The sequence below is a fragment of the Hippocampus guttulatus genome, chromosome 21, assembly GCF_054856545.1.
Source record: "Hippocampus guttulatus isolate MCC_2025c chromosome 21, RoL_Hgut_1.0, whole genome shotgun sequence".
NCBI classification, from domain to species: Eukaryota; Metazoa; Chordata; class Actinopteri; order Syngnathiformes; family Syngnathidae; genus Hippocampus; species Hippocampus guttulatus.
The window spans coordinates 791,659-810,623 of NC_141281.1; the positions used below are offsets into that span (position 1 = coordinate 791,659).

At 46.6% G+C, this 18,965-nt stretch overlaps 1 protein-coding gene and 1 pseudogene across 1 annotated transcript in view; one reads left to right on the forward strand and one right to left on the reverse strand.

Moving 5' to 3' along the window:
- Positions 1-18,965, forward strand: part of LOC147186588 (phospholipid-transporting ATPase ABCA1-like) — a 43,369-nt gene extending 24,404 nt beyond the window's left edge. Inside the window, exons 13-18 of the mRNA XM_086102246.1 lie at positions 2,371-2,512; positions 2,691-2,825; positions 13,867-13,970; positions 14,111-14,203; positions 15,938-16,184; positions 18,500-18,965. Coding sequence (XP_085958372.1) covers positions 2,371-2,512; positions 2,691-2,825; positions 13,867-13,970; positions 14,111-14,203; positions 15,938-16,184; positions 18,500-18,724 — 946 coding nt within the window. The 3' untranslated portion in view covers positions 18,725-18,965. The remainder of the gene's footprint in view (positions 1-2,370; positions 2,513-2,690; positions 2,826-13,866; positions 13,971-14,110; positions 14,204-15,937; positions 16,185-18,499) is intronic.
- Positions 6,586-10,909, reverse strand: LOC147186589 (uncharacterized; annotated as a pseudogene).

Sequence of the window (18,965 nt, forward strand, 5' to 3'; positions counted from 1 at the left end):
AGAGGCTGATGAATGCTTTCTGGACTCTGAATTTGCTGCTCAGGCTTCCAGTTCGGAAGAGACATTAGAGAAGCCCCTGGAGGTTTTTGCACTATCCAGTGTCACTCAATGCACCAGCTCTACTAAGCCTAATCTTTTGGCCAGAGTAGAGGTAGAAGCTGGCCGTGAACTGGGCTTCTCGTTCGGCTGGAGTGAGTCATATGCATCCGAGCTGCATGGGTTCCTCCTCTGCTGTAGCCTGGGATGTTAAAGGCTAAGTCCCAGGAGTAGTGGAGAGAGTAGGACTGGCTGTTCTGTGGGTTCTTAATGTCTGGGAAGTGACCGGAGACTTTCTCAGGGCTCACTCACGCCTTCTCTCCCGGAGCCCTCCATGGATACGGATGGCGAGCATGATCAGTTCATCAAGGGAGGGAGGCTCTTCCTGGGTGGCCAGCTGGTCCTTGCCAATGTCGCTGAGGCCCCTCCGAAAGGTAACTCGTAGTGTCTGGTCATTGCAGCCACTCTCTGCTGCAGCCAGCCTGAACTCCACTGAGTAGTCCGTGACACTGCCGCTGCCCTGCTGGATACTGTTCAGTATCCTGACCGTGGATGGAATGATGGAATACCTTCCGTAACGCTGTCACAAAGTCCGTGTATGAATGTACTTCACGGGATGCCTACCAGAGGTCACTGTGGGTGCTTATGACACAAACTTGCACTGAGGACTGGTACGGGATCCAACCTATCCCAGCTCCAAACGAGCTGAATTGCTACAGGTGGGTGATAAGCTGGCAAACCTTAGGTGTGAGGTACAGAGCACTCTGGCTGAGAAGGCTGGCTGGCTGGCCCTTCCCGAACACTTCTGCTTCAAATTTGACTATTTGACAGGGGAGAGGGGGCAAACAACTCCCCAAAACGAGATTGTCCTGGTGTGAGTTTGGAACCTATTTAATCTTAAGCCACTTCCTATCTGCCCTCTTTTTTATGCTGCTCTCTTTTGTTCCTTCTCCGACAGATGACAGGCCTCTTTTGGCTTCTGACCTATTTTGTCCTCTCCTCTGGCCATGTGCCCACAGCTAGTCCCTGTCACTGGGGTCCCCTTTTTATCTTATTGGCCACAGTTCTTTTCGTTTCTTTTCTGTGATCTCAGGTTTCATGCAATTACCTTGCAAGGTCCAAGATGAAGACATAAAATACCCTCTGCTTTCAAGCCCCCCAATAATGTAGGCCACACAAGCTCGACCAGAATTCCCTTCAGTGCATTTCCAAAGAGGGCTGTCGACTTGAACAGCCAGGTGTACCACTGAAGAGGAATAAGTATATTTTATGTGTTTTTGATTTGTAGTAAGGTTTAGGCATGTTTTTGCTCAAGTACCAGGACCGAGTGTTCCCTGAGAGAAAGGAGTGCATGATTGTTTTGGTAAAACAATGTTGTTGGAAACAAATGTGCATTTCCTTTCGGAACGGGGTGTGGAATTGCTTGAGCAAAACATGATTATTTTGAGAGTCAGATGTGTATGACACCTGTTATCGAAGAAGAAGGCTGTTCGGTGACGCCAGAGAGTTTGGGCCGGCCACCCTCCCCTCTGTGGCACACGAACATTTGAGCGTAGAAAAGGAATCCGGAGCTAAACTCTGGTAGAGTCTGCTGCGGGTTGCGTACGGACACCCAGCTGGTTGGATGCACACTCTGCCGGGGATGTTGGCTCTCCTTCCCAGTGCATTACAGTGAGAGTTTGGTCGTACTTATTGCATTTAACCAACTTGTGATTGTATTGCTTGCTGTGCTGATTCTTTTTGGTGGAATAAATGATGCTCATATTCTAGCAAAGTTCAGTGTCTTGTGTTCATTTCTGTGTGTCTATTCTCAATGATCCTGCTTGAGTAAATAACAAAATATTGGAGTAACAAAATATTGTCAAAGTGTTTCAAAACAACCACACAGGGCCAGTCACATGAGAGAGCTTCCTCTCGTGATGTGAGAGCACATTTTTCTTTTTTTCATCTTTTTGGGGGGGGGGGGTTCATCCTTTTTCTCCCTGCAACGTCTTACTCCCATTTCCTGTCTTCACAATTTGGCCAGCTCAACTATGAGTCTCGAATCAAAACAAATTTCAAAGGCTAACTCTTCCTAAGACAATAAGTAAACTTAATTGTGTGCTGCATGTGTGTTTAAATGAAGGATAAAACAAACTCAAAACAAATCAAATACAGCAGCCCTCTAATTAATGACTTGTTTCAGAGGTTTTTAAGCTGTTTAAGCCTTTTAAATTTAATAAAGAAAAAACACTGTGGTGCGCATGGTGGCGGCTGAGTGTCCTGAAGGCATTAAATTCCAGTTGTCATTAATTAATTAAATTCTTCACATTATTGCGACATTGTCATCCACAGTGTCATCAGAGAGATGGACCGCGTTCATCAGCTGATGGGATACTGCCCACAATTTGATGCCATATTCAAACTACTGACTGGCACTGAGAATCTGGAGCTTCATGCCCGTCTTCGAGGAGTGCCTGAGGAGTCTGTCACCCAGGTAGCAAAAACAAAAATTTACCACTCATAAAAATAACAAATTGAAAAATTGGTAAAGATAAGTCAAATTTCATCTCGCATGTAGAGCCAAAATGTGTTCATGAAGATTGAATTTCACTGAAACCTAAACAAGTCTACTCAACAGGACGTCACACCTTTGTACATTGTGTGTCTTGTAGGTGGCTCTGTGGTGTTTGAAGAAAGTGGGACTTAGCCAGTATGCCAAGCAAGAGGCTGGAAACTACAGCGGAGGCAACAAGAGAAAACTGTCCACTGCGATTGCCCTCATCGGTGCTCCGCTTGTTTTATTTCTGGTGACTAACATGACACCTTGTCAACCAACATGGGCAGTGGGTGAAAGCACCCCAACACATGTGACATGAAAGTGTCTATAATTGACAATTACCTCAACAAACGTGGCTGCAGATGGACAGACTGTAATGTTACAAGTTTGTCCATGAAATACTGGAAGGGTCATTCCACAATCACGAAATGATTTAGGCACCGACGGTTTGTGAAATCAGGGCTTCTTTTATTTCAGGAAAAAAATGGTCACGTAATTAGATTTGTCTACATGACAAAATAAATCCCAATATATAAATAAGTCGGGCGGCCCGGTAGTCCAGTGGTTAGCACGTCGGCTTCACAGTGCGGAGGTACCGAGTTCGATTCCAGCTCCGGCCTCCCTGTGTGGAGTTTGCATGTTCTCCCCGGGCCTGCGTGGGTTTTCTCCGGGTGCTCCGGTTTCCTCCCACATTCCAAAACATGCATAGCAGGCTGATTGGACGCTCTAAATTGTCCCTAGGTGTGAGTGTGGGTGTGGATGGTTGTTCGTCTCTGTGTGCCCTGCGATTGGCTGGCAACTGATTCAGGGTGTCCCCCGCCTACTGCCCGAAGACAGCTGGGGTAGGCACCAGCATCCCCCGCGACCCTAGTGAGGATTAGGCGGTTCGGAAAATGGATGGATGGATGGATAAATAAGTCACAATAAAAGCAAACATTTATTTAAATGCTAATTTAATTTGGCAGGTACAGTAGTTACAATAACAGGGTTGCAAGCCACAGGTTTGCAAATCAACATTGAGTTTTTACAAAATGAGTACATGCTCGCTGTGTGAAATGGTTAGGGGAGATGATTGTTGCAGCCTGGATAAGGGAGATATCAATCACCACTCTGACACAGATGGTTCTTCTGGAATGCGCGCATCGGACCGGCGACTAATACCACGCAACGAGTGTTGGGGCGCTTTGCTCTGGGAAGACGCTGAAACAATGGCGAACGGCTCGCCAATTTCGCCGCCTCAAATTGCCTAGTCGTGACGAACACACGCTTCCAACACCCCCAACGTCAGCTAGTCACCTGGTACTCGAACGATGGGCGGACGACTCACCAGATTGACTACATTCTGGTTCAGTCATGATTGGCGAGTTCAGTCCTCAATGCTTAGGCGCAGACACGGGCAGCAAGAGCAGCTCCAACCACGCGCTTGTGCATGCTACCCTTTGCATCCGACTTAAAGTTAATTGCCCGCCAAAACGCACCACGCGGATTGATGTCGCGAAACTGTAGCTGGATGCGGGGAGGAATTTTCAAGTAGAGATCCAAAACCGACTACTACTACCGGCTTCCGATGAGCCGGAGCAGGAGTGGCGGGAACTCAAATCTACCATCGCTGCAGCTGCGCGCTCGCATCTCGGCTCCACCAAATGCCAGAACCGCGACTGGATCACTGCAAATATGCTGGCCCTTGCAGAACGATCCAGGCTTGCACAAGTCATGGCAGCAGCCAACTTCCGTGAACTCGCGACTTCCCACTCGGGTGATTCGGGCAGATCGAAATGCCTATTGGCACGACTTTGCCAATGAAACTGAGAGCCCCGCCGCGGCGGAAGATATACGCAAGCTTTACCAACTGGTAAAGAAGGCGATCCGGAAATCCACCCGAGTCAGCGAAAGGAACTGCGCAGAGGACGGTTCCGTGATTACCTCCTTAGAGAAACGTCTGCAACGTTGGCGCAAACACTTTTAAGTTCTACTTCATCACTCACCACCACCGTTAGCGCTTGTGCTTTCTGCAACTGACGAGGAGTACGACTGCAGCTCGGTTCCGCCTACGGTTGATAAAATTCGAGGGGTCGTGCATCAGCTCCAGAATAATGAAGCCCCGGGTGAAGATGGCATTCCAATCGGAAGTATACAAAAGCGATTTTGACGTCTTTGCAGCGTGGCTCCATTGTGTCTACAACACCGTGTGGATGTCCGAGACCATCCCGGATGACTGGAGCGAAGCAGTGTTACTACCCCTTTTCAAGAAGGGAGACAAAAAGCTATGCGCCAACGACAGAGGCATTAGCCTTCTTGATGTGGCTGCAAAAGCATTTTTAGTCCTGCTGAAACGCTTCCAGATGGCCCGTGACCACCGGATTCGCCCGACTCAGGGTGACTTTTACCCCGGAAGGGGATGTGTAGACCAGATCTTCAGTCTGCGTCACACCCTGGAGCAACGATCGGACTACCAACAACTGACAGTCGTGTGCTTCATCAACTTTGCAGCAGCATTTGATTCAGTCGACCGGGGTGCCTTGTGGAGGATCATGCAGGCTGACGGGATCACTGTGAAACTGCTTCGGCTCATCCAGGGGTACTCCCGGTCAACCCGAGTCCGAGTGCGGGCCTACGGCAGCGAATCAGAAGTCTTCGAGGTGCGGTCGGGTGTTCAACTACGCCATCGACCACATTCTCAACATTGCTCTCCATGGCTTTGAGGGTGTGAGTGTCGGCCGAGATGGTGCGGTGTCGGACCTGGCATACGCGGATGATATCGCTTGATTTGGAAACATGCTCGAGGAGGTTGAAAATGCGCTGATGAAAATCCATCGAATGGCCCTGCCAGTTGGAATGCGCATAAATGGCTCTAAGACCAAGATCATGTCCTCCCTCATCAACCCAGCTGACCAACGGTCACTGTCATTTGAGAGCGTGGACTTTGGGAAGATTGATTCCTTCACATATCTCGGCTCCTCTGTGGTTCTGTCGGGGCAAGGAGAAGCAGAAGTCGATCACCCCATTGGGGCCGCCAGATCTGCCTTTGTGCGCCTACAACACCATCTGTGGGGTCGACGCGAGATCTCGGGGTTGACGAAGGGGCGCGTCTAACATGCGATTGTGCCGACCATTCTCCTTTATGGCTGTGAGACTTGGCCTTTGAGGGTGGCCGACCAGCGTAAACTGGAAGTCTTCGACAACGATTGCCGCCGCCGTATCCTCAGCCACCGCCGATCGGACCGTGTCCCGACTGCTGTTCTTCGACGCTGCCTGCACCTTTGTCTCTTACCAGCGATTCTCCTGCAATGCCGACTCCGTTGGTTCGAACATGCGGCATGCCACCAGGAGCGCGAGCTGATCAGGGATGTTCTCCTTCGTGCTCCTATGCCAGCAAGGTGCAAGCGGCGTGGGGGACAAGTCAAGACCTGGGCCGCCATGCTGAAAGAAGACCTTGCGTACCTCTCCGGCCCCCAGGTGGTGGGTCTGCGATGGTGGAACCAGGACTGACTGAGGCTGTCAGTTGACCCGGCACAGGATCATCACGCTTGGGCCGCCATGATCAGGGACGTTGCGCATGCCAGGGAAGAAGCCAGCTCAACCCGCCCAGGGTGAAGTCTGTCGTAAAAAAAAAAAAAAAAATCCAGGGTTTTACATTTTGTTTATAAGCAAGGTCTCTACAGGAATAAGCGTCCGAGGGTTCATTGTAACTAAGGCCTTTTCACAATTTTGGGGGGAAAATCTGTTCCTCATCATGAACTTTACATTATAAAGATGTTCATTGCAATAGAAATCGATAAATTGAAAATGTATTTTGTGAAATTGAGATTTTAAAATATGAACATTATCGGAGTGGAAACATTGCAATTGGGCTATGTTGAAACGAAGTTCAACTGTAAGCTACAGCTTAAATGTCTGACATTCCTGAAAATCCAATTCCAATTGACAAGAACAATCTATGAACATATATTTCAAAAGTCTGTTATAGCATTCATAAAGTTACAAAAGTGTTCATAAAAAATATGAATAACTTAGACCACACCCATCAGCAGTCGCATTGGAGGAGCCTGGACACATCATGTGATGCCCTTTATCAATGATCACGATATCTGGTTGGTTCGCCATTACCATCTTGTTAGTCTGTATCTGGAAGTCCCACAGGCTCTTTGCTCAGTCATTCTCCACCACCTTTGAAGGTGTTTCCCATTTTGACCTTCCAGTCCACACTCCGCACAAATGTTTCGGTGCACTATGCCAACCACCTGGTGATAGCATTCCATGTAAGCTGTCCCTGCCGCATCTTACAACCTGCAGTTATGTGTTGGATCGTCTCAGGTGCCTCTTTGCACAACCTACACTTTGGGTCTTTGTCTGGTGTGGTATATCTGGGGCTCTCTGGCTATGGTGCTCAGGGCCTGCTCCTGAGCAGCATGGATGTCCTTCAGGCCAGCCCTCTCTAGCCACTGAGAGGACATCTTGAGATCAGCCACTTCAGTTGTGGTCCGGTGGTACATCCCGTGTAGGGGCTTGTCCTCCCATGATGGTCCCTCTTTCAGCACCTCATCCTCTGTTCCCCATTGTCTGAGACAGCCTCTGAGTACGTCATTCATTGGAACCTTCTCCTTGATTTATTCATGGAACTTGAATGATTCATTCTGGACAGTGGCTCTCACACTCACTAGTCCCCGGCCTCCTTCCTGACGTCTTGACTACAGTCCCAGGGTGCTAGGGTGGAACCCTCCATGCATGGGTAAGAGCTTTCGGGTCTTAACATCTGTCGTCTGAATCTCTTTCTTTGGCCACCTTATTATACCTGCAGGGTATCTGATCACTGGCAGGGCATAGCTCTTTATTGCCCGGGTCTTGTTCTAGCCATTGAGCTGGCTTCTTAGGTCTTGCCTCACCCGCTGGAGGTATTTGGACATAGCCACTTTCCTTGTTTCCAGTTCAAGGGTGCCATTGGTTTGTGGGATACCAAGGTACTTATCGCTGTCCTCAACGTTTGCGATTGTTCCTTCAGGGAATGAGACCCCTTCAGTGTGGACGACCTTGCCTCTCTTAATCACCATCCAACTACATTTCTCAAGCCCGAATGACATCCTGATGCCACTGCTGTCGATCCTGGTTGTGTGGATCAGGGAGTCTATGTCCCTTTTGCTCTTAGCATACAGCTTTATGTCATCCATGTAGAGGAGGTGACTGGTCATATTGTGTCCAAAGCCAGTTTTGATCAACAGTCTTGGTGATCACTTGGCTTAGGGGGGTCAGTCCTATGCAGAACAGCAGTGGGGAGAGTGCATCACCTTGGTGTATGCCACATTTGATGGACACTTGGCAAAGTGGCTTGCCATTGGCTTCCAAGTCTGGTTTTCCACATCCTCATCGAGTTCACAACGAATGCTCTTAGGGTCCTGTTCACCTTATACAACTCCAAGCATTCAGTGATCCATGTATGTGGCATCGAGTCAGAGGCTTTCTTGTAATCAATCCAGGCTGTGCACAGGTTGCTATGTCAGGACCTGCAGTGTGCGACTGATCTGTAAACCAGGAGCTGATGTTTGGCTCCTTTGGTATCTCTTCCAATACCCTTCTGTGCTTTGCTCATGTTTTGATCACTTATCTAAGCCGCAATGATGCCTGACATGAGCTTCCATGTTGTGTAAAGACAGGTAATTAATTGGCCAATAGTAGGATGGGGCTGCACCCTTTCAGGGATCCTTCATGATCAGGATCGCTCGTCATTTGGTTAGCCAGCCTGGGTGAGTCCCATCCCTCAGCAACTGGTTCATTTGTGCTGCTCAGCGCTCATGGAATGCTGTGAGTTTCTTTAGCCAGTAGGTGTGGCCCATGTCCGGGCCTGGTGCTGTCCAGTTTTTCATGTCTGAGACTCTTTCCTGTATGTCTGCCACTGTTATGGTAACTGGGTTCTGTTCAGTAAGGTTGCTGTGCTCCTCTCTCAGAGTCACCAGCCATTGTGCACTGGTGTTATGTGTCTCCTTCTCCCATCTGCCTTTCCAGTACATTTCAGTTTCCAGTCTTGGTTCTGCTCTGCTGTCAGAATTCTGCCACTGAGCGTACACTTTTGCAGGTTGTGTTGCGAACAGCCTGTTCATTCATCTGGCCTCATTCTCTTTCGTGTACCTCTTTAGGCAACTGGACAAAGCTTGGAGCATTTGTTTGGCAGGTTCGAGTGATTCAGGTATGGTCATCTGGATGTACCTCTCGGGTATCGGCCTTTTCATCACACCTCTCTGGGCCTCCGTCAATTGACTCACATCTTTCAGAGCCGCCTTGATCTTAGCCTCCAGCTATAAAATTGTGTTGCTTATATATATTCACCCCCCGTGACCCAAGTGAGGTCCATCCATCTATTTTCTGATCTGCTTTATCCTCACAAGGGCTGCGGGGGGTGCTGGAGCCTATCCCGGCTGTCCTCGGGCAGTAGGCGGGGGTACAACCTGAACCGACTGCCAGCCAATCACAGGGCACACAGAAATGAACAACCATTCGCACTGACACTCACACTCACACCTAGGGACAAGTCTCGGTGTTCAATCAGCCTGCCATGCATGTTTTTGGAACATGGGAGGAAACCAGAGGACCCAGAGAAAACCCACGCAGGCCCAGTTAGAACATGCAAACTCCACAGAGGGAGGCCAGAGCTCGAATTGAACCCGGTACCTCTGCACTGTGAAGGCGACGTGCTAACCACTGAACTACCGGCCCACCCCCATATATATATATATATATATATATATGTATATACACAGGTTACCCACCATGGAAAAGACGGTTGGAGGCTAAGATCAAGGCGGCTCGGAAAGATGTGAGTCAATTGACGGAGGCCCAGAGAGGTGTGATGAAAAGGCCGATACCCGAGAGGTACATCCAGATGACCATACCTGAAGCACTCGAAACTGCCAAACAAAGGCTAATTTTTTAATTATATAAAATAAAAATTCCTCGTCTCACCCCCCCTCGGGTGGTGTCCGTCCCTCATTCAGCTCGGGTCCTCTACCAGAGGCCAGGAAGCTTGAGGGTTCTGCGCAGTATCCTTGCTGTTCCCAGCACTGCACATTTCTGGACTGAGATGTCCGATGTTGTTCCCGGGATCTGTTGCAACCACTCATCTAGTTTGGGGGTCACTGCCCCGAGTGCTCCGACCACCACAAGCACAACTGTCACCTTTACCTTCCAGGCTCTCTCCAGCTCCTCTCTGAGCCCTTGGTATTTCTCGAGTTTCTCGTGTTCCTTCTTTCTGATGTTTCCATCACTTGGGACCGCTACATCCACTACAACGGCTTTCCTCTGCCCTTTATCTATGATCATGATATCTGGTTGGTTCGCCATTACCATCTTGTCAGTCTGGATCTGGAAGTCCCACAGGATCTTCGCTCTGTCATTCTCCACCACCTTCGGAGGTGTTTCCCATTTTGACCTTGGGGTTTCCAGTCCATACTCCGCACAGATGTTTCGGTAGACTATGCCAGCCACCTGGTTATGGCGTTCCATGTCGGCTTTCCCTGCCAGCATCTTACACCCTGCAGTTATGTGTTGGATCGTCTCAAGTGCCTCTTTGCACAACCTGCACCTTGGGTCTTGTCTGGTGTGGTATATCTGGGCCTCAATGGCTCTGGTGCTCAGGGCCTGCTCTTGAGCAGCCATGATGAGTGCCTCTGTGCTGTCCTTCAGGCCAGCCCTCTCTAGCCACTGATAGGACTTCTTGAGATCAGCCACTTCAGTTATGGTCTGGTGGTACATCCCGTGTCGGGGCTTGTCCTCCCATGATGGTCCCTCTTCCAACGCCTCATTCTCTGTTCCCCATTGTCTGAGACATTCTCTGAGTACGTCATCCGTTGGAGCCTTCTCCTTGATGTATTCATGGAGCTTGGATGTTTCATCCTGGACAGTGGCTCTCACACTCACTCGTCCCCGGCCTCCTTCCTTTCGGCTTGCGTACAGTCTCAGGATTAGGGATGTAACCCTCCATGCATGGTTAGGCGCTTTCGGGTCTTAACGTCCGTGGTCTGAATCTCTTCCTTTGGCCACCTTATTATTCCTGCAGGGTATCTGATCACTGGCAGGGCATAGCTGTTTATTGGTATACCGAGGTACTTGTAGCTGCCCTCAATGTCTGCTATTGTTCCTTCAGGGAGTGAGACCCCTTCAGTGCGGACTACCTTTCCTCTCTTAGTCACCATCCGACTACATTTCTCAAGCCCGAATGACATCCCGATGTCGCTGCTGTAGATCCTGGTTGTGTGGATCAGGGAGTCTATGTCCCTTTCGCTCTTAGCATACAGCTTTATGTCATCCATGTAGAGGAGGTGACTGATTGTAGCTCCATTTCTGAGGCGGTATCCATAGCCTGTCTTGGTGATTACTTGGCTCAGGGGGTTCAGTCCTATGCAGGACAGCAGTGGGGAGAGTGCATCACCTTGGTATATGCCACCTTTGATGGACACTTGGGTAAGTGGCTTGCCATTGGCTTCAAGTGTGGTTTTCCACATCCTCATCGAGTTCGCAACGAAGGCTCTTAGGGTCCTGTTCACCTTATACAACTCCAAGCATTCAGTGATCCATGTATGTGGCATCGAGTCATAGGCTTTCTTGTAATCAATCCAGGCTGTGCACAGGTTGGTACGTCGGGACCTGCAGTCTTGTGCGACTGTTCTGTCAACCAGGAGCTGATGTTTGGCTCCTCTGGTATCTCTACCCATGCCCTTCTGTGCTTCGCTCATGTATTGATCCATGTGTCCACTTATCTTAGCCGCAATGATGCCTGACATGAGCTTCCATGTTGTGGAGAGACAGGTTATTGGCCGATAGTTGGATGGGACTTTGAGGGATCGTTCATGATCAGGATCATTCGCCCTTTGGTTAGCCATCATGGGTGAGTCCCATCCCTCATTTGTGCTGCTAGGCGCTCATGGAGTGCTGTGAGTTTCTTTAGCCAGTAGGTGTGGACCATGTCCGGGCCTGGTGCTGTCCAGTTCTTCATATCTGCCACTGTTATGGTAACTCGGTTCTGTTCAGGGAGGTTGCTGTGCTCCTCTCTCAGGGTCACCAGCCATTGTGCACTGCTGTTATATATTTATAATATATATTATATTCTCCCATATGCCTTTCAGTTTCCAGTCTTGGTGGGTCAGCTCTGTTGTTAGGACCCTGCCACTGAGCGTACACTTTCGCAGGTTGTGTTGCAAACAGCCTGTTTATTCGTCTGGCCTCATTCTCTTTCGTGTACCGCTTTAGGCGGCTGGACAAGGCTTGGAGCCTTTGTTTGGTAGTTTCGAGTGCTTCAGGTATGGTCATCTGGATGTACCTCTCGGGTATCGGCCTTTTCATCACACCTCTCTGGGCCTCCGTCAATTGACTCACATCTTTCTGAGCCGCATTGATCTTAGCCTCCAACCGTCTTTTCCATGGTGGGTAACGTATCTCATGGCTCTTTGAGCCAAGCATCTCTAGGATCACTGATGCTGAAGCGTATATCAGCTCATTGGTTTCCGTGATCGTTATGGTAGGGATCGCCCTCAGAGTGCTGCATTCACACTTTCCATGAGACTTTCAGGTGGTACTTCACATAGCCGTTGTAATCGGTTTCTAGGTTGCCCAGCTTTCATTCTCGCCATGATCTTAGCTTTCAGGTCAGTTGCTGCCTCGCTCAGCATTTCATTCATTGGGGCTGGCCTCCCAATCTCATCATCTGCATTCATTGGGGCTTGCCTCCCAATCTCTGGTATGACCTCCTCCTCTGATCCCTTCACAATGGAACCTGCGTTTTACCTCATCAATCTCTTGTTTTACTCTTGTGACAGCAGTTGCCGTTTGTGGATGTTGGAACACTGAGTTACTAGTTGTTTCGCGGTCAACCGTGACTGTGGGTTTCGAAGTAACCATTCAGCCCACATTCTCTGCATGTAACCCCTCTGACTAGGGTTGCTTGAGTAGTAGCATTCCAACAGAGCCATGTTATCACATCTCGCCCATCTCCGCTCTGTTCCAGTAGCCCATTTTTTATCAAGGTGCTCTGGTTCCCCAGCACCTGACGCAGACCTTGTTTGGCCGGGCGACGTCTGAGCCGGCATGTCATTCATTTTATTGTCTCTCATCATTGTATGAGGTAGGCATTAGCGTGAAGGACCTTGCCCAAGGACCCATATTGGATGGTGTTATGTTTGGTGTATGTTATGAGCTATCCAGCCGCCTAATATATATATGTAAATATAATTGTGTTGATTCTAGAGAGAGAGAGAGAGAGAGAGATGTATGTTAAATTATACTTATTCCTGTGTTCCAGCTTTCCAACAAATTTCAAATGACCTCACCAAAACACATTGGCTCTTTTTGGAGGACAATAAACTGTTAATTGGCTGTCAAGCTACACACAATTTAATGTGCTGCACTGTACAGCACAGTAAAAAGACAAAGTCCCAGAATTGTCTTACCCCTCCCGAATGCCCAGAGGACAGCCAAATGGCTGTGTTGTCTAAAACCAACATCTGGCTGGAACACCAGCACACATTCTAAAATCGAGTCTGCATTCAGGAAAAAGGTATCAAATGGTAAACGTGCCGAACAAAGCTTTTGAAGATAAACTGCTACTGGAGTAAAATAAAACTATTTGTGGCCCTTGTTAAAATTGCCACATGCCTCTGGCATGAAATCTTTATATGTGGCCCGTCAGTGCTGTTAACCACAGTAGAAAATCTCACATGTACAAAAAAATCGATTAGATATTTCACCAGAAGATTGCAGCAAACCCATGGCCACGCTCTAATGTTCATTCGGAAACATGCAAATGACCACAAGGTGACTGGGAAAGAATGCCGTGGGAAAAGAAAACAACTGGAAGCTGAGTGGTTGATTCAGATGATTTCACTTCAGCCAATCTGGTCTTCTTTGCAAAATGTTTTGACACCCATTGAGCATTCTCAACGATATATCGATAGCCTTTTCTACCTCAAAATCATACACCCAAGCTAAGGCAGCCAAAGCAGCTTCATCATACGCTGAAAGCGAGAAAGACAAAAGGCTACACTGGAAGCTCGCGAATAAAAACTGGTTCTGATTTCAAATTCCATTGTTAAAAAGGCAAAGGTCATTGCTGCAGCTGCTAAGGAAGCAGCCCTTTTTGAGGAAGCTGAAAATCCTTTGATCTTCCTGTCCACACAGTAACATTTACATTTTATCTTCAGAAATGTGTACCTTTCACAAGCGATAGTTTTTTTTTCAGAAGTAGATTAGCAAATATGTTATCTTCTTGCATTCCAAAAACATCGCTTTCATTTTTTCATCTTTGCTCTCAGGATGAACCCACCAGTGGCATGGATGCAAAGGCAAAAAGGTTCATGTGGGACTGTTTCCGCAACTTCACCAAAAAGGGAAGAGCTGTCGTTCTGACCTCCCACAGGTAGAGGGACATGGGCATATCCATCAACATCATCAAATGTCATGAGACCACCACTATGATCAAGAAGTCATTTCATGTGACATGTTTAGTGGATGTATCATAAAAATGTGATTGTTTTTATGTTTCACTTGTGTGATCAGTATGGAGGAATGTGAGGCTCTCTGCTCCAGAATGGCCATCATGGTCAATGGTACGTTTAGATGTCTTGGCTCTGTGCAGCACTTGAAGAACAGGTAACTACAATCACCTGTGTGAATAAAATGCAGCTAATTTGTCTCAACCCCCCCAAAAATGCCCACATGGCCTGACCCCCATCCCCGTTCCTAATTAGGTCATCTCATTTTCCCCTCTGGCCTACCCCCGCCCCCACACACGCACACACACCATCAACAAAAATTCTCCTGATATGAGGAGATTCATTGTAGTTCAGTGGTACCTCTACTTACGAACGTCTCTTCATACGAAATTTTCAATTTACGAAATGCCTCAAGAGGAAAATATTGGCTCTTGGTCCAAAAGAAATTTCAAGATACGAAAGGTAAAAATACAGTATAGGGTGCTGCTCTCAGCTCAGAGTTTCTGGAACGCAACATAATTATAGATGCTCTGCCATTGGCCATTACCGAGCATCATCCTGGCATCCCATTGGCTAAGAGGGACTTCGACCATATGTGTCGAGGCAGCGTCCTCGTCATTTCGCTCCTCAGGCCATGAGGCGTTCCGATAGTTCTACGTACATGCGACTCACCCAGAAAAAGTGTTAACCAGTTGGGCGATAGCTCACTTTGCTTTGAAGGATTGTTAAAAGCCAACAAAAGCAAACATCCGGGGATCAGTTCTTAATTTATGCACAACTCTCATTTATTGTGCAATAATCTAATTGTAAGATGCATATGTTACATAGTTTGATGCATTTTTATGCTTTAGAAAATATTTATGTTTGAATTTTGGGGGGGCTTAGAACTGATTAGGGCATTTACATGGAAAGCGCATCTGTACTATTTAATTTGCGTCTGTACTAATTTTCTAGTGAAGAAAGTTCTTCCAGAACCAATTAATGTTGTAAGTAGAGGTACCACTGTACTTGGTTGGTGATTACAGGAAGATACCTTAAGATCTCCAAACGACAGTATTTTGTTCTGTTTAGTGGTCTACATAGTGGAAACAAGAAATTTCTTATTTTACATTTTAATTAATGTACCACACCGAGCCTATGGAACGAATCTAAATGAAAATTTCTCACAAAAGCCTCAAGACTTTGATCATACTCTCGTCCAAATATTGTGATTTTTTTTTTTTGACAGAGTGTGTAGCCATTATGGTCTTGCTTAAATTGAATAGTCACCGTGAAGTTTCTGTAACTAGACTCAGGTGATCATGTCTTCTCAAAGATTCTGAGATTTGATGATAGTCCAGACCTGATGACATCTACGCAGTTAGTCCTCATCAAGGTGGTAGCACCTCCTCGAGGAAATAGATATTTTCTTTGTTAATGTTCTACTCCTTGCGAGTTTAATAAGTGTATCTCATATTTGCTTAGATGAGTGGTTATACCTTCATGATGATAAAACACAAATTTGTGACATTTCATGAAATGCCATAGCCATGGCAATACACAGTTTGCCAGTTAAACAACAGTGACTGACACCACGCCTGTCAAAATTCTCAATATTTGCTATGTACAGTATATTGTGCGATTAAAAAAAAAAAATCTCAATAGCGGCCACGACAAAATTTTAACGACCCAGTCCCAGTTGTGTTTCGGAAATTTGGTGGTATATATATATATATACTGTATATATAACAGTCCAATCCCTACAAAAAAAAGTCTCTTGCTGAAGCTAACATGAAAGCCGCAATTTTGAATTACTTTAAATCTGGTACAATTTTTGTGCTTTTTAATGTGACTTCATGTCATCTTGGTGCAAAAAAAAGCTACAAGTCACCTTATTTTGCAAATGAAACAGATTTGGTGAGGGCTACACCATTGCCCTTCGTCTGGCAGAGAGTGAATCCACTCCAGACATGTGCCCTGTCAACAGCTATATGAAGAACTGCTTTCCAATGATCGATCTGAAGGAATGTCACCAAACCGTGCTCACGTACCAACTGCCAGAGCACGCCTGCAGCCTGGCTAAAATTTTTAAGGTGCTTGCCAATCATGAGGCACTAGGCATCAGCGCATTCTCTGTTTCACAGACCAACATGGACCAGGTGAGAACAAGACTGAAGCAAACTGAGAATTTGGTGTTAAGACGACATATGTCTATGAATGTGTTACAAGTTGAGAAGGGTAAACCATCAATCCACCCATTATCTGATCTACTTATCCTCAAGAGGGTTGCGGGCGTGCTGGAATCTTTCCCAGCTGTCTTCAGATCAGGTGTAAAGGTCGAAATTGCAGATATCACAGGCCTTTTATTTTGAAATGCAACATCAGGTCCGAATGAAAGTACTGTAGTTGGATAACTGGAATGGACTAGTTTTCCCGAACCCTCGTCTGATTGCGGGACAGCAAAAATTGATTTTTTTTAATCTGTGGTCATTTTCGTCATTGATGCAGAATGAACATTAACATCTGTTTCTATCTCAACTTCAAAATGTTTGTTGGTACAATTCAGACAATTTGCATTCTCCCTGGGTGAATTTATGTTTGCCTAACTGTAGAAAAGTTATTTTTTAGCATTATTTTAAATCCAAACCACTGAAGTGGCTGTATTAGTTTGGAGAGCTTTTATTAAGAATATTTGGCCAATACCACTTGCTGTCTACTGGTTACCAAAATGCACAGTATTAACAATTGCTGTGGAGGCCGGCTTGACCCCGGTCGAATTTCTCTTGCGAAAGCAAGAGTGTGAGAAAGGTTCCGAATGCTTTGTAACTACGTCTTTCGAGCAATGCCACTCGAGCGAAGCACGCCTCAGCAGTCGATAGTCCGCTGCTCTCTGCTGTGTGTGCGTCAGCGCGAACGTGTACGAGGCGCGCGTCTTTTGGTTTCAACCAATCAGCGCCAACGCAACTCACGTCACAGATCAAAGAAACTTTGATCTACCACAACAGCTAAGACAGCCTAGCCGAGACAACAGTTAAGCTAGCGAAGACAACATGACACTCAACGCCAGACGGACATGTTTTTCTGTAATCTGTGTGTTTTCTTTTTTTTACCTAAAAAAAAAAATATATATATTTTTTACCACACTAAAGTCTTATCCACGATGTATTTTTTCGTTCCACTGAGGATTAGCTAATCATAAAGGGATAGATAAGATAAGATAAGAAAACCTTTATTAGTCTCGCAATGGAGAAATTCCCAATTCACAGCAGCAAAGTTATGAAAGGAAGAAGTAGAACAACAAAATATAGGAGCTGCTGGAAAGGCAGCCACTCTCGCGGCGCCATTTTGAAGTCAAAATAACAAAAATAATACAACACAACACATAGGACACAGACCGTCGTGCAATCTTCACCAATTTTCTGCATACACTTTGTTGTCTGAAGCAGTTATAGATGAAAGAGGAGAGGATCAAAGTGTCCTTTCTCCAGTGGATCAGAGACGTCATGCTGAAAATGTGCACACGTCTGCTACAAGCTAAGGATGAGACTCTCTTTAGCTTCATTTAGCATTGTTTGGGGAAAAAAGCTTCTCCTGGTGTTTCTAATTTGGATAATGCTACATTTTAAAACATTGAGACCCGCAAATATTTGTTTGAAGAGGCTAATGTATGTATTTATGCATTTTTCTTCAATTGTTTTTGTGCTACTTTCTTGTGGGCGGCACGGTGTTCAACCAGTTAGCATGTCCGCCTCCCAGTGCTGAGAGGCAGGGTTCGATTCCGGCTCCGGGCTTCCTGTGTGGAGTTTGCATGTTCTCCCCGTGCCTGCAGGGATTTTTTTCCTCCTCCCATATTCCAAAACTATGCATGGCAGGTTAATGGAACATTCTAAATTGGCCCTACGTGTGATTGTAAGCATGAATGGGCATGAATGGTGGTTTGTCTGTGTGTTCCTTGCGATTGGCTAGCAAGCAGTTCAGGGTGTGCTTAAGCCTATCCTTGACCCTCACACACACACACACACACACACACACACACACCTACACAGAAATACATACACTTCAAGATGCTTATGAAAGGAGGCCCAGAATTTGGTGCTACACTCTTAGACAAGGGTCCATTATCGTTGCATCGGGCTGAATTTTTACAGCTTCGAAAGCTTCTCTATTCGGAGACCAAAGAAAATAAAAAATCTTCACATGTTCAACTGTTAACGTTGCATCGTGAAAGACATTCAATTGGTCAGTAATTTGTCAATATTGACAATTACAATTTAGATATTTAACCCTGTTGGGTGAAACCTGTGAATTAAAAAAAAGATATATTTATAATATGGATGAATGAAGAAAAAACAACATGTACAGGAGAAGGGCAGATGCTTGTGCACCATCTAGTGGCTGTACGCAAACATGCCCACTTGAACCCTCTCCCCAAAATGTAAATGACCCACAAAAACTATACTCTCCCATCACGTAGGTGTTTATCAACTTTGCAATGGAACAATCTGATGCTGAAGGGCCCACAAACATGATCGTCAATAACGGGACTCAACAGACCAACCTGACCACCCAGCCCAGTCAGATGGCGCGTGCAAGAATCCCACATGAGACACCAAATCCACTGCCACAAAGGACCATTGCCTCTGGCAGAAGAAGCAAGAAAGCCAGGAAAGCATCCAAATCTCAATTCAAAGTAATGTAGAAAAGGAGGACGAGCAGGAGCTTCAGTGTTCACGGCACAGAAGGAGAGCTATGTCATCCAATTAGAACAAAGCAGAACAACAAAGGTCCTCCTGTCTTTATGGTTGGCTCCAGCACAGAGGACACGGCACTGTGACATTTTCTTGTCCATTTCGAACGTGTCTTCGATTGAAGTATGAACCCATCATCAGCCTGGAATCCTCAATTATTGGCTTAAAAGCCAAAAGAGGTGTTCCTGTTTG